The 15,761-nt window shown below is 39.0% G+C and overlaps 1 protein-coding gene across 9 annotated transcripts in view; it reads left to right on the top strand.

Moving 5' to 3' along the window:
- The window catches only part of POU2F1 (POU class 2 homeobox 1), a 114,014-nt gene that overhangs the window by 72,986 nt on the left and 25,267 nt on the right, over positions 1-15,761 (top strand). For 6 of the 9 annotated variants that reach the window (XM_048293460.1, XM_048293459.1, XM_048293446.1 and 3 more), the window contains 3 exons: positions 932-1,111; positions 6,875-7,001; positions 14,394-14,488. In XM_048293460.1, the coding sequence (XP_048149417.1) occupies positions 932-1,111; positions 6,875-7,001; positions 14,394-14,488 (402 nt within the window). The remainder of the gene's footprint in view (positions 1-931; positions 1,112-6,874; positions 7,002-14,393; positions 14,489-15,761) is intronic. The other 3 variants (XM_048293447.1, XM_048293439.1, XM_048293463.1) reach the window with 2 other exon arrangements.

The following is a 15,761-nucleotide window of genomic DNA, read 5'->3' as shown; positions in this document are numbered from 1 at the left end:
ATCTCGGGCTCAATTGTTAAATCTTCTCTTATGTTAGTATGTAAATAAATACCCTATTTAGTTTTCAGTTAAGCGTTGAAAGTTTTAAAAGTGAGACTGTTTCGATGTGTTGTTAAAACCTGGCATGTTTCATTATTTTTTGCATTCTCAAAAAATACTGGTTTTAATTCATGATTGTCTGCTGTAGTGAAACATTCAAAATTTCAGGCCCGTGCAGATATGGGTTGTAGTAAATATGGGCATCGAGATTCATTTACATGTAAAGGAGAGACTGCTGCCACCTGTTCCACAGAGATAATGTGTGTTTGGGAAAGGGAAGGGATGTAAAGTTGCCAACTCTATTCTATTAAAAAAAAAAAAAAGCAGATGGGGAGACTTGGAGAGAAACAAATGGAGCTCATGTTCTTTACTTATATCTTAGGGCATAATGGAAATGATGGAATATGGCAGGGATTCATGCTAATGTGAAGCAGCTGGGGTGTTATCAGTTTGTTCAGTAGCCACAGCCAGCATTCCTGCTTCACATTCATCTGGCTAATCACTTGCTGTTCTGCTGGGTGTAAATTTCCTTTCAAATCCTGGCAATACTGATTCTTTTCTTTTGCTTGCTACTTAATTGCTTTTTGCCTGAAACTCCTGGTAGAGTTGCGAAGAAGACTTAGGACCAGAGAGAGTTAGGTTCTGTAGGTTCCAGTAAGTGCAGATGTTGGCGGTTGTGCAGTTTGGTTTGTGTCAGGCCTGTGGTAGGCTGGTTCCTTCCCACACTGGGCTGAGTAGCCAGCTGTCCTTCCTTAAGGCCAGAGCCCTTGGCAGAATAGCAGAATAGTCCTAGGATTGCCCGGTTAATATCATAGTACTGAGCTATCTAATGACTTTGTAGCTGAAGTGGCTCTTTCCATTATTAATGGCTGTGTTTTCTAATTGTTTATAGCTCACGTTGACGCCAGCCCAGCAACAGTTATTGCTCCAACAGGCGCAGGCCCAGTTGCTGGCGGCTGCAGTGCAGCACTCAGCCAGTCAGCAGCACAGCGCTGCTGGTGCCACCATCTCGGCCTCTGCTGCGACGCCGATGACGCAGATCCCTCTATCTCAGCCAATACAGATTGCACAGGTGAGCCTTGAGGCTTGAGAGGGTGGAAAACAAAAGAGGTTTGACTGATTGCACCATTCGAATAAAATTTGTTGTTCCTCACTCAGTGAGTTTCTAGAGTCCTCGAGTATTGTTAGTCTTTCCTCATGCATCTTTGGATGATGAGGTTGAAGTTTGATAGTCTTAGCAAGGAGTGTGTGCCAGCTGCTCCTCAGTTCCACTGAGCTTCAGAGTTTGTACCAGAATGAGTAGATGCTGTGTGTTCTGAATTTTCCTCCTTGTAGTTAGTGTGAGAAAGGAGAAAAAGGGGTATGGAAAGATGCCCATAGAAATTGCACTTGTTGAGACCTGTGTGGATGGGAAGTGATGCCTGTGTATCACAAAGGATGTTTGTGAGGCCCAAGTGGTGCTTGTTAGAAGTAAAATGATAGAGCTGAAGAACAGCAGTTTGGCTTGACCCATTTGTGTGCTGTTTTGGCTAGGTGTTTAATGCTCAGAGTTCAATGACAAAGAATGGGCACTCCTGTGCATCTGGAGAAAAACTTGGAGAATGAGTCTGGTGTTGGAATCTGTCCAGTCTCATGGTCTGGTACTAAAGTCTTGTTAATTCTGAAGAACTGTTTGCTGTGGATGTTCTGCTTACTAGAAGCAGTAAGGAACTTCCTGGGTGCTCCAGGATTGGCTTAATTCAGTTTGGAGATTGCAGTGCCACTGTGTGCCTAGTGTATGTAGTGTGGAAAATCCTGAGACTTGTGGACAACACTAATCAAATGTGCAGCTTAGATATATTGAGTCCTACGAGTAGCGATTGTCGTGCTCATGCTGAGGTCCATCTTTCCATAGATTAAGGTTCTTGGTACATAATAACCAGTTTGATCAGTCCAGCTGTGCAAAGTGTGTGGGGTATATAATCCTCAAAGTTACTGCTTCTTAGAGTGAGCAGGTTCTTTAAGACTGTCTGATGCTTTCTGTTCAGGCTGTTTTCTCTTGCATGTAAGCGGGATGAAGTGTCTAAAAAGTGAACATGAAGTCTGATTACGGACAAGAATGGAAATGTCGTGATTGTCTGTGAAGTCCAGTGGTGAAATGTGCAATCCTTTTCTGTGCTGGTCCACATAATAATAGCCTGGCTGTACTATCAGGTTTTCATTAGCTGAAGTGATGAATTTCTGTGGTGTTTGTCTAGAAGTTCTGACCTCTCTGGCTGTCCTTAGAGAGGCCAGAGTGGTGCCATCCTGTTTTTAAAAGGCCAGTGCCAATGTTGCTATGTTGATGAGATTCCTCCCAGTGAACCTCTTGTTGCATTGTGAGAAGTTATATCGCCAAATAACACCTCTTTTAGCAGAGGATTCCACTTCACTGACATGACATGGAGATGACTGAAGGATGTAGCATTCAAGGAAGCTTGTAATTCTCAAGATCCTACCTTAACTTTGTTGAGACTGTCTGTAGGCACTAATACAGACAGATTTCAAGAAGAGAATGGAGATTGTCCTTGTCAAGGAAGTTGTTGGTCGTAGCTTCTAACATCTTCCCATGCATCTGTCACAGAGCTCCCATTTGATGGGATGTGAGTCTTTCAACCTAAATACAAGTAATCTATAGGCTTCTTGTCTTCCAGGTGTGCAGCTTAAGATAGCAAGGTCTGCTTCACTGAAGTGTGGTGGACTAGAATTTAATATTAACAAAATCTGTACTGTGAACTTTATGGCCTTATGTTTGTCAAATAGGCCACCGAAGCAGTGGATACCAATGGGATCTGTGTGTGAAATGTTTCTAATCCTGCTCTCCCACTCCAGTGGGAAGCTCTGAAAATGTGAAAACTACAATTACTAGTTTTGTACTGGCTTTTTCTCCAGAACTTAGAAAATCTTCAGAGAGTGTTTGAGAGGAGTTGAAAAGATCAGGCACGTGCTGTCAAATAAGAGTTTCTGAAGGCAGCATTGTCTGATTTGTGCACGAGTGATCTAAAGGCTCTCTGAAAAATAGGATGTAGTTGCCACATGCAGAACAAATTAAAGTTGTACTTGTTTTCTGATGTTTCTAATTACTTAAATGTTTGAATTTACAATTAATGTCTTTTAGGATGGGTTATTTTGATACATAAATGAGCTTGGTTGAATCTTGTTATCTGCTCCTTACGGTGAAAGTGCAGGGCATAAATTGTGCAGGTGTTGGATATAATTTGAGGTACTTACAGAAAACATACACCGTCTAGGTTTGTAGGTAGATAGCACCATGCTTTTTGATCCATCTTGGCAAGGATTTGTAAGCAGTGCTCAGCTTTGTTTGTGTTGCTATTGTAAACATATAGCTGATTATACAAATAGCTGAATGTTTGTTTTAATTGATGATTTTTGAATAATTGATTAGCTGGCAGAGCTCTGCAGCAGGAGGATTACCATATTTATTTTAATTAACTAATTGCAGAAGCATGAGATCTTTAATGTGCACTGCAGTTCATGTAAGGTTTCTGCTGCAGCAGCCTGGTGAGGAGCTTGTGTTGCTCCTGGGCTGCTGTGGGGTTGACACTAAACATTTGTGTATCAACTTAAGGGGTTCTTTATAAACTTCCTTGTTTTCAGGATCTATGCTCTGTATTTATATGATGTAAATCTCAAAATGACACAGATGCTTAAGTTTGTGCTGAAGCTGTAATTGGAAATAATGGCATTGAATTTAGAAATTTAGATGAATTTTTTTTTACGACAAAATGTCTTCCTCACACCAAGACATAGCACTTGACAGATTATTCTGCCGAGGTAGGATTTGGATTGTTTTGATCTTTCTAAATTGCTAGGCAGCACCAGAAGACATGCATGTTTCCCTGAAAGTCTTTGCATCTCTATGTGCTTGTGCTAGCATACAGATTTTAACACTGAGGAAGAAAGATCAGTGTAGGAAAACAGTGTCAGGTTTGTTCATGTGGTTGCTATTGGGAGATTTATTGTAATGGTATAATTAACTAAATAATAAAACTTTCCCAAGGTGGAAATAAAGTTGGATTTCAAATGCATTTGAGGGGCTGGAAGGGCTATTTAGCAGTGATTAGCCTTGGAGGTATCATTTTCATTTTGCGTTGCAGAATTATATTTCTGTATTTAAACAAGACTTAGCCAACATACCATTTACCAAGGCAGATGCACAGAATAAGATTGCTTATATCAGTTATCCCTGAGGCCTCAATTTAAAAACAGTTTTCTCATATTAAAGTGTAAGAGCCTGATGATAAGAGCTGTCATGTCTTAGCTGGGTAGCCGGTGTTATGAATACTATAGTCTTAAACAAAAAGCTCTCCTCCTTTGATCTTACAGATACACTGCCACTGTTTCTTTGTATTCTTTCTTGCGTGTAACTCCCATCTCCTGTGGGGGGTGCTTTAAATCATCTGAGATCTCTTTGGTCATCTGGGGTGATTTCATTTGTTTGCTTTTGGTGGGAGAGGTCCTTAACCTGTCTGTTCTTCCATTGATATTTTTTCTTCTGCAGTGTCTTCCCAACTCTTCCTTTTGTGTTTCTGTTTTTTCTCTTATCTACCTTTATTTTCATCCTGCAGCCTCTCTTTATTTCCTTTTCTTCCACCCAGTGTTAGCAACCTTAGTCTGCTTGCCCGGATCTTTCCATTTCTGTTTTTAACTCACATCCATTCCAGTATGAGCCCCCTCTGAGCCGGAGGGTTAGCATGATGTGCAGAGGTAACCAGCTGAGCATTGAAAATCAGTGAATAAATGAGTGGAGATCCATGTTGTGTTGAGATCAAGAAGTAAGAGGTTTTGGTAGCAGTTCTGACCAATGTGATGTTAGGATATGAAATCATAAGAAACATGGAGTTCCAGGATAAAATTGGAATAGATATTTCTCTCTTTCAAGAAGGAAATTGGTCTTGCTTTCATAGGAATGGTTGCATTATTTCAGAAATTTTCTGAAAGCAAACAATACTATCGACTTTAAAACCACTTTTTTGCTTATGGTCACTTTTTAAATTTTCCCATTCTCTTATGAGATGGAAGTTTCCGTTTCTTAAAGAGCATTGCTTGATCAATCCATCTGGTGTCTGTCTACCATATTATTACACTGCATGCTTTTGACTCTACAGGGCCAAGTAGCCCAAGTGATTGATGGCCAGTGTCTGTGTAATGCAGGTTAAGTAGATGTTTTCTTATAATGCGTGTCTATGGTCTCATAAATCAGTGGACTCCCTATTTTTTTTTCCCCTAGTCTTCATTTCTGACATTCCCCACCCCTCATCTCCAGAAGGAGATTGTTGCAACTTTCTGGTTAGTTTTAACAGATTTAAAATAATGTAAGGTCACAGATAACAGCATTGTGTAAGAAAGAAGTTCTCCTTGTCAGTCTGTCTTGACTTCTCATCTCTGTCTCCGCTGCTGGCAGTGAATGGTTTTTCCCATCCTCTGGCTGAGGAGGTTGTGGGAGTGCTCAGTAACCTGCATCAGTCCAGGGAGCAGCTTAAGGAGCAGCTCTTTGTTACTCTGGTTCGCTTGAACTCGAGTGTGTTTGGGGCTGTGTGAACATGAGCAGCTCCAAGCAGCCATACCGGGCACTGTTTCTGGCACCGCTGCACCTGCACAGGGTTTCTCTGCAAATGGGTACCTGAATAATAACTTCCCTGAAACAGAGCTTTGGGAGAGTCTTCTTGGCTGCTTGGTTTCGCTTGTTTATTGGGAGGTTGCAAGTGTGGGAACTATTTCATTCAGGCTTTTATCCACCTCTTGGTGAGTATGTTGAAACAGGTTCTTCCTGGGAAGATGGAAAAATCCGACACGCGTGTTTAGATCGTTTTCATGGATTACCACTGTTATGTTGGCTGACTTTGCAGTGTGTTTTTTAAATTTCAGTTGCTCTTGTTATTGTCCTGTTTGGAGATGAAAAGGAAAAAGGCTAGTTAGGGAGAACAATATTTTTAAGCAGTTCTTTATGTTTTCATTCTCCAGCTAAATGTCAAGTTGAAGCATTTTTCTTGAAAACTCAGTTTCTCAGAGATTAACATTTTACATTGAGACCAGTCATTTAATTATAGAAAATTAATAGTCCTGAATGGTTTAAATACATAAAAGTAGGGTTCTCCAATAATGCAGTGTTTTGGATTATTCCTTTTAACCTTTAATTATAGTCATATCTATTAAGCTTATTGTAATTTGTTTCAGAACAAATCAAATATATTTACTTATTGAGTTAGCTACTTTCTGAAATTCGAACTGAACAGAGTGCAAACAAGGAATCCATAGCATTTTGCTTTCCTGTTGTTGATTCAAATGGTAATTGCAAGCTGTTGTTACAAAAAAAAAAAACCTCCCAGCTAATATGCTTGATTTGTAGCAGAGTTCCATCCTCAAAAAATAGGTTTGCAAAATCTGTGTGCTGATAAGTTTAATGTATTTGAAAACTCCTGAATTTTGGGGGGAAGGGAGATTGATTTGTTTGTTTGTTTTCTTTTGTTTTGATTTTAAAGCAGAACAGTGCTGGATATACTTTGCTGGTTTATTTAGTAAATAACTTTGGTTTTATGAACAAGAGTGATATTCAAATTGCCATTCTAAAGGATGTTCAGTAGCAGGACTGCTGTGTTTGACATCCACTTTTACCTCTAAATGTTAGAGCATAACTGGCTGATAGGAAATCTTATATTGGGAATCATTGCTGACTGAAATGTCTAACACACAGCTCTTTCTTTTCTTTTTTCTTTTTCTTTTTTTTTTCTTTTTTCCTTTTTTTTTTTTTGTCTTCTCTTTTTTTTTTTTTTTTCCCCCTTCCCGTTTCCTTAAGGATTTGCAGCACTTGCAGCAGCTTCAGCAGCAGAATCTCAACCTGCAACAGTTTGTGTTGGTGCATCCAACAACCAACTTGCAGCCAGCACAGTTCATCATCTCACAAACGCCGCAGGGGCAGCAGGGTAAGTGCTCCTTGCCAGAAAAGCAAATCATACGTGGCTTTTTTAGGGGACAAAGTGAAACTCAGGTGGTTCATACCAATGCCCAGCCATCTCCCAAGCAGTGGCTTCCAGCCAGCTTTTCCCCCCTGGTTTTATATCCTAAGGATGAGACCACATGGTGTGGAATATCCCTTTGGCCAGTTTGGGTCAGCTGTCCTGGCTCTGTCCCCCACCAGCTTCTTGTGCCTCCCAGCCTGCTTGCTGGTGCATTGTGTGAGAAGCTGAAAAGTCCTTGACTCTGTAAATATTGCTTGGCATTAAGTGAAACATAAGTGTGTTATCAACATTGCTTTCATCCAAAATCCAACCACAGCACTGTACCAGCTATTAAGAAGAAAATTACCTCTTCTCTCGGTCAAAACCAGGACAGACTGGAAAAAGATTACAAAATCAAAAGTCCATGTGGGAGTCTGGAGAAGTACTTAAGCCTAAAGAGGGTACAATGAATGTTGTCATAAACTGAAATAGTAATTAACACCTTGGGAAAAGAGCTAGAATGCTGGATTTGTGTAACAGCACTTAAAATAATATTTTGGCAATGCATGGGGTATGACTTGCATGCCAAAGACAAACAAGGCAGTGGTAGGTGGTGGTGTGTCAGAGCAGTTAAGATGTTGTACAGCAGCTTTGTTCTGAGGACTGATGTGTTCAGGCTGCCATGCATCACGGTGCTGATTGCACCCCATTTGTTGATGCCCACGGAAAACTGCATTTAGCCATGGCTTCTTATGCTGATATACTCCAATGGTCTTTTTTCCCCCCTTTCTCTTCTACATGAACTCTACTCAGTTGTTCAGGTCTGGTAATCCAAAGATTCTTGCTCAGAAGGCAAATCCTGTTATGCTTGAAGAGTCCTGCAGAGCTTGGCTGTCCTATAAAGCAGCTCTTTGCACCTCATTTTCTTCTGTTCCTTTCAATTCTTTCATGCATCATTCCTTCTTACATACTATGACTTGGATAGAACTGGCTTTCCATTACACTGAAGGGCTCTTACTGTCTGAATGCTCTCACATTTGAATAAAGGGTTAGTCAAAATTAACCTCCTTTTAATAGGACTTGATTTAGGAGTGATTTTATACCAGCACTGGTAGAAAATGGCTTAAAGGCTAGTCATGGAAGCATTTAGTGATGTGTACTTACTGTTTTCTTAAAATGAAGCAGAACTTGTAAACTTAACATATTGTACTAGAAGAAATCAAACCACTAAAATTTAGTTCAAGAATTCTTTAAAATAGGTGCTTGGTGGTTTTTTGGTGGTTTGTTTTTTTTTTTTTTTTTTTTTTTTTTTTTTTTTTTTTTGTTTTGTTCTGTTTTGTTTTGTTTTGTTTTGTTTTGTTTTTAAAATAAAATCTTTTAAGAAAACCGCAAGCACAAAAGCACTGTTTTGAAAAACTCATTGGTATTGATGTCTGCCTACATTTTTCAACTAAATTCTGCTGGTTTTCTAAAATATCTCTGAAGATGCTTTACAAAAAGGAACTAAGAGTAGCAAATAGTATTCATCTCCCAAAAAGAGTTGTTTGCATTACAGAAAAGAAGCAAGGCTTTCTTGTTTGTTTAAAATCTCTGAAGTAGAATAAGTACTAGATGAGATTTTCATAGTACCTTTTCCAGAGGCCATCACTGCAAAATTATTTCTTCAGTACAATTTAAGACCTGCATATTGCTGTCATCAGTGACGCAGTGTAGCTAGAGACATCATGTTTTACTGGTAATGGGCAGCCTGGACAACTGAATAGCTCAAAAACGTAGGAAGATTTATATGCTGAATTGTGACCATAGGCCATTAGTGTGTGACAACCTTCCAAACTGAAATGCTTGAATAGATCTCATTTTCTTCATGAGCACTCAATGATAAAGCAACATGTGTGTCATAATACCCCTTATATCACTTTCTGATATGTTTTTTTTGCAGTATTTCATGGTTATTGTTAGACGATCTCAAACAGTACATTATTATTTATGAGAAAGATTGAGAAAGTGTGTATTTTTATTTTGTTATTTGCTGTTGCAGCTGACTTTTCCATGTTGTTCTTGTCCTATTGCTCCATTAGTCAACTTCATAAAATATAAATGTTCTGAAAAAACTAGCATAGAGTTTTCTTCAAAACCAATGGCATTCTAATTTTTTTTTTGATGCTTCATTGGTACTGCATGGAGATTTATATATGTACACATTTGATAACTAACATGAAAATTCAGATTTGTGTATAGATTATGTATTCTGGAAGAAATTTCTTGCTTTACAGACTACGCTACATATTTTGTGTATGCCATGTAGTCATGTAAATGAGAAACACTGTTTTTAAAATGAGAAGAGTTTTGAGGGAAACAAGTGAAGAATAGTGACACTAAACAAGATTGTAGAAGATGTAAACACTTGGTGAAGAAAAGTGTTTTACTTGAAGAGGCAGAGGGGTACAGAGCACTGCAGTTATCAGCAATTGTATTTAGATTCTTAAAGGGGTTGAACTTCATGACCTGAGATCTGACTTCGGAAAAAAATTTAGGAAATTCAATACCTAAAATATTAATCAACAGTCAGGATGTTATTTTACTGTCTTTCTTCAACATACACATTATAGCTCCCAGCAGCAGATAGGAAATTTTCCCTATAAATCCACTGTCATATGTCTAATATAGTCACCTTTTTCCACATGATTTCTGGCTATTTAGGAGTTTATATGAAACAAATTTTAAAGTTCCCATTTTTCATGCCTGGTAATTGTTAACATCATAACTGAAGGCATTGTTTCAAGCCTCAGCAGATATGCAGAAGATTGAATGGAAATAGAAATTTAGAACGTTTTCTTATTCAGAGCAACTGTTGTTCATATTATTGTTAAAGTCACCAGCAGGAATGTAGCACTTTGTAATGTCTTTATACCTCTTGTATCTGTTCTTGTATCTAATAGAGCCGTCTCTAGAATAATCAATTTAACATCCCTTACTACAATTAGAACTGCTTCTTAAAAATATGAGGGTAATATATATATAATATAATCGCTCATCAGGCGACTGTTCATCTTTTTACTCGTGAGATATTGCTAATAAAAATCTTATCAGTAAAAATCTGAATGGAGGGGGAAATGGTGCTGCATTTAGTATAAATTAATATTGTAAACAGGAGTTGTCGAGATCTAAGAGTGTGTCACAATGAGTTTTAGAAATAGTACTTAAAAAGAAAATATCCAGAAAAGCAAAGGTGGAAGACAAGCTTCTAAGTAGCTTTAAACATTGAAACTGGGTCTACCTATTCTCAAGTTAATGCTATTTATTATTAAAGACTGTCTTAGTGATTTCATTTTTTTTATTGTTAAGTTGCCTGGGATGATGATAGCAGGCCAGATGCAGTCCTGTTTTCTTCTTTCATATGTGTTATACAGACTTTGAGACCTCACTCATGTGAAAGCTGTTGTAAATGGCTTTGTCTTGCAAGGTAACTTTTAGTGAGAGGACGAACAGCTTTGGCAGAGATAAAGCAGTCAAGTTCTTACATGAAAAAACTCACTCTTTTGGGAGATCAGTTTGGGATGAATTATGTATTATGCTTCTGGGCCAACTTTTTAAAAATTATGCTGAAAAAGCCTGTGCTTGAATGTTTGTTTTATCTTTTGTTTAATTTTAGATAGAACTGAACCCCAGATCAGTCCTTGGGGACTGTTGGCTGGCAGGAAGAGTTTTTTGACTTGGACCATTATTCATGCTACTCTTAGACATTACAGGAAAAATCCTGAATGATGATAGATATATTTACTTTAAGTATTAAAAAAGAAATTAAGTGCTTCCAAACTATCATACTTTTGCATAGGTCCGTATCTGCCTCTATGCAATTATTCTTTTAGAGTGTCACGTAGGTGATTTGTGTGCCATATTTAATGCAATAATACCACTGTGCTCTCAAAACCCGGGGCAGAGGGTTAGGAATACAACCTCTGTAAAGTACACAAGTACAATATCAGCTTCTGTAGGTACAAAAAAATCAGGTGGGTTGGAAGGGACCTGTAGAGAGCAGGTAGAATTGTTCCAAGCAGGTCCAATTACAGGAGGCATTCAGCGCCTCAGCCAGTTGAATCGAATGTGTCCAAGGATGGAGTTTCTGCAACATTTTCAAGTACCTGCCCCAATAGTTGACTGCTATCATGTTTTTAAAAAAAAAAATTCTTTTCCTATGTCTAGTTGGAGTTTTCCATGTTCCGATATCCACTGCATCTCATTGCAGTGTATCCTTGAGAAGAGTCCATTTCTGTCTTTGAAGAAAGCAGTAGGGATCTCACCTTAGTCTTATCAGGCTGAACAAATCAGCTCACTTACCTGCTCCAGCTTGTTAGCCACCCTGGTGGACCTTGGATGTACAAAATCCAGGATGTCTTTGTGCCTTGTACTGGGAAACCCAAAGCTGACAGCAGGACTTCAGCTGTGGTGTCACAGGTGCCAAATGAAGGGGGAGAAGCACAACCCTTGAGCTGCTGGCTGCACTCCTGTGAGTACAGCCCAGGATGTGGTTGGCTGTCTATTGCAAAGGCACACTGCTCATGGTCATCATATTGTCCTCTAGGACCCCCAGGACTTTTTCCTGTGGGACTGCTTTCCGGCCAGCCAGTGCCGACCCTCTATTGCTGCACAGGGTAATTCCAGCCCCCATGAAGAACTTGCATTTTCCTGCATTGATTTTCATGAGGTTCCGTTTGTCCAGACCCTGACTTCTGGCCTGTTGACCACTTCCCCATATTTGGTATTGTCCACAAACTTGCTGAGAATATATGTTGTCCCATCAGCCTTCTTGGTAATAAAGATGTTAAGCAGTATTGGTGCCAGGATGAGTCTATGGAAACAGCATTGTTTGAAATGCCAGTATCTCAGCAGGGGCCTGAGAGGTGTGGGTTTGCTTAGAAAAGGCAGTGCTATGGGCTCTATAAGTTAATTCACTGAAGTTATTTTGGACCTCAGTGGTTTCTTCTCAGAAGAGAGATGAAGGAGAAGTTTAGACTGGTGCAAGTCATATCTGAAAAGAACACAACTGCAGCTGCCCCCCCATGAGAGCCAGGGACTGCCCAAGGTGTGTGCATGGCAACTGCCTGAAAGAGCTGTAATCAGGGAGAGAGACACGTTGCCAAAACAGCCCAGCTGCTTTCCCCATCCTCTCACCATTGCTTCAGTCAGCTGCAGGTTGAACTGACTTGTTCTGTCTCCAGTTTCTGCCTGAGACACCTTGTGTCAGCACCTCTTACTTAGGATAAAATTATCTAAAAATACAATAGATTAAATGTGTTCAGATTATTTTATACTGATAATTCCGTGATAATTATTTCAGACATGTGAGTGAGAATAAAATTAGAAAGAGTGTAGTCATCTTGTGTTTGTGTTCTTTAGCAAAATTGTTAGTGCCAGAAAAACATCCTCTGGGATTTTTCTGGGGGCAAAAATTCACAAGAGGCCTGTCCTAATTACTCTGATTGCAGTCGTAAGACAAGTCAGTAACTTGTAATCAATGGTGTTAACAGTGGACTAGAACTCAAATGTCATCACTGTCAGCTGCCTGGTTTTTGTTTCATTGTTGGTCAGCCACTCCATGGTGACAGTGTGATGGGTTTGCCCCTTTCTCTTTCAAGCTGTCAGTTTAAATTCACTGTCACTGAGTGCAGGTCAAAAACTCTTCACTTAGAGGCGAACTGTTCACTAATTAATATTTAGATCTGGGCAGCTAAAATCATCTTTCAAGTGAACAAATATTTGCATTGTAAGAAGCAATATGTAGCTGTAGTAGGTGGCTGTCTTGGAAGTTCCTTGAGCAGCACTGTTCCCTCGCTGTGGCTTTTCAAAAACACAGCTGGAACACATTGATTTTGTGGTGCAAAGCAAATTTCCATCGTTGTCTCTGCTGTGCCATTATGTTACATAAGCAGCTGGCTGCATTCTGTAGGTCCTGAGCATTTTCGTAGCGAAACATTCTGTTTAAAATACATATTCAGCTCTTTGTTAAACAAAACTCAAGTGTCACTGTCAGATGATAGTTCTTCTGTACTTGTGTATCCCTTACTGAGGGTACGTTTTTTCCTTCTTAACCATTGTAATCCCTCTTTTCATGTCTCTTAGGGTCTTAACCTTGCATAAACCATCCAGTTCCTCACTCAGTATTTATCAAGTCCTAAATTCTGTTTCCCCTGCCTTTATTCTGCTAAGAGGTAGATCAGTCAGCTGATGATGTTGAATTTAAGTGGTACATAGTTGGTGGTGGCATAGCAGTCCATCCATCTCTTGTTCCCCCCTGGTTTTAGGGACTAGGTATGTTGAAGTGTAAGTTTAATTAGTCAGGTTCTTAAATTATTGTAGTGGAAATTCATAGTTGTAGCCAGGAGGTACCTAAAAAATAACAGTTAATATTTTTCACAGTAAGTTTGAGCGATTTGACTAACTGTAGGTATATTTTTGTCAAGATTCCATCCCTTAAAAGTAGATAATTTTTGTATTAGAAATAAATACCAAAAAAAAAAAAAAATTAGATAGCTTCTAGTTAAAATATTTAGATGCAGGCATCTCAATTTCCTCAGAGATTTAATAAACTACACAAAAGTGGACTGTAAGAGAATTTATTCATAGATTGACAGCATAGTATACATATTGGTTCTATCAGTTGCAACTGTTCTTTGATCTTGTTACCTTTTCATAGTAGCAGGGTTTTCCTGTGTTCAGTGTAGTGTTTATTCTATTCGTTAAAATTGAGCTGTGTTCAGTATCTTACCTAAACTTTAATTCCAATTACTTTTCCAAAAGATTCCTACTTTATTTGACCCAGGAGGGAATTATCTAGACTTGTTGTGTCTTCTGGTGTGTTCTGCTTAAGTTTGCCAGAAAGTTTCCTCCTTGTTAGGCAGTTGGCATAGGGTGTTTCAGAGAGGAAGGAGGGTGATCAATAAGCCAAATTTGTGGGTTTGATTAGTATTCAGTTGTTGAATTTGATCTCATTGGTGCTCGGTATTTTTGTGTGGCTCCGCAATTCTTGGTCAGCTGTTGGTCACCCGAAGAGGTGTATCCAAAACCTGAGTGCTGAAAGGGGCAGCGAATGATTCCTGCACCCAGAACTGGGATGGCCTAGATCTTCAGCCACTCTTTCTGCAGAGGGGACTTACACACACTTCTCCCTTCTGTCACCACTTATACTTCAGGAAAATGCAAGGGGATTTTGAGCCGAAAACTCCAAAGTCTGAAGATATCTATGCAGGGATGAAATGAAAGCTCACATCTCAGGGGTTTTTTGTAGCTTTCCATCATTTGGCAAGAGCCTCATTTTACCTCATTTCGTGTTTGAGTGTTTTTAAATGACAAACCAAACGCACACTTTTCTCTCTCCAGGTCTCCTGCAAGCGCAGAATCTCTTAACGCAACTACCTCAGCAAAGCCAAGCCAACCTCCTGCAGTCTCAGCCAAGCATCACCCTTGCCTCGCAGGTCAGGCTTATTCCTACACTTCATGAGTTGCTTTGAGGGGATTTAAACTATGGCAAGTGAATGGACCCTTTGTATTAGTTACCTGAATAGATGTTGTAGCTATAATAGTGAATTTGTCTTTCTAGATAGTTCAGGTTTGTAGCTCCCACCCCAGTGTGTCTCTTTTCAGGCTTTAATGTTCTAAAGTGGATTTTTAGCTGGAAATTTTCATGATTGATACCTTGAGTTAATGGCACTAGAGCATTGTTTGATTTCCTTTAAGGTTTTCTTGGAAATTCAGAGGAGCAAGGTATGAGCTACCTAAAAAGCTCCAAAGGAGATTACTGACAAGTACCTTTCTGAAGATTGCAGTGGCAATCTATCTTTATTTTAGTGTAGTTGTTCTGCTATCACTGCCAAGTCATTGCCAGTGTTACCAGTTACTGTCTGTGAAAGTAAAAAAAAGATTGTTACAAATTAAATATTCAAATATTCTGATAGATGTATATTAAAATATTAGAGCTCTGTGATTAAGCTTTCAGACTATAAGAAAAGCAATTTTAAGGTTGCATGTGCCTGTAAATTTAGTTGTGCTTGGCTCTGGGTTTTACTGTGCAGTTTAGTTTCATGGCTTCATGCTGTTTCTCAAATATCATGTAATATCACACAGTATCTTCCTGCCACCTTGGTTACGTATAAGAATTTTCTAGTCTGCAATAAGGTGCCTGAGTCTATCAGAGTCTTTGAAAACTACATTTTCTATTATACACCTCTAGTATTTTTCATGCATCATGTGGAAAATGGAAGTTGTCTCACCTCTAGTTCATACCTCAGCTAGCAGCATGATTCCCCACTAAAGATTATTCTTGGTTAAAAAAAAAAAAAAAAAAAAACTACTAAGAAAGAATAAATTATGCAAAGTGGGTGAAATTAGTGAAGACATATTGCAGTAATTACCTACTATGATTAATGTAAATTTAAAAATATTAAAAACCTGTAAGTGCGACACATGTAACTGCAATCCTAGAAAGGTCATATATGATTACATTATTTCTCAAGTAATGGAATTACAGATCTTGACCTCCCTCTACCATCTGCTGTGCACTGCAAAACACTGCACTAACCCAGGACAAAACATAAGGAGTTATGCAAAGACTGAGCTATATGTAGGCCGTTCCTTTTAGAAGAGCCTTTTCTGAACCTTTGCATAGACTTTGCATAATACTGTAGTGCTGCCTGGACTTGAGGCTGTTCTTATTTGCCCTGAAGGAGTCCAGAGTTTCAGAACTGGGCA

Source organism: Corvus hawaiiensis, chromosome 2, assembly GCF_020740725.1.
Source record: "Corvus hawaiiensis isolate bCorHaw1 chromosome 2, bCorHaw1.pri.cur, whole genome shotgun sequence".
In the NCBI taxonomy this organism is placed as follows: Eukaryota; Metazoa; Chordata; class Aves; order Passeriformes; family Corvidae; genus Corvus; species Corvus hawaiiensis.
This window is presented reverse-complemented; position numbering and strand designations above follow the sequence as displayed.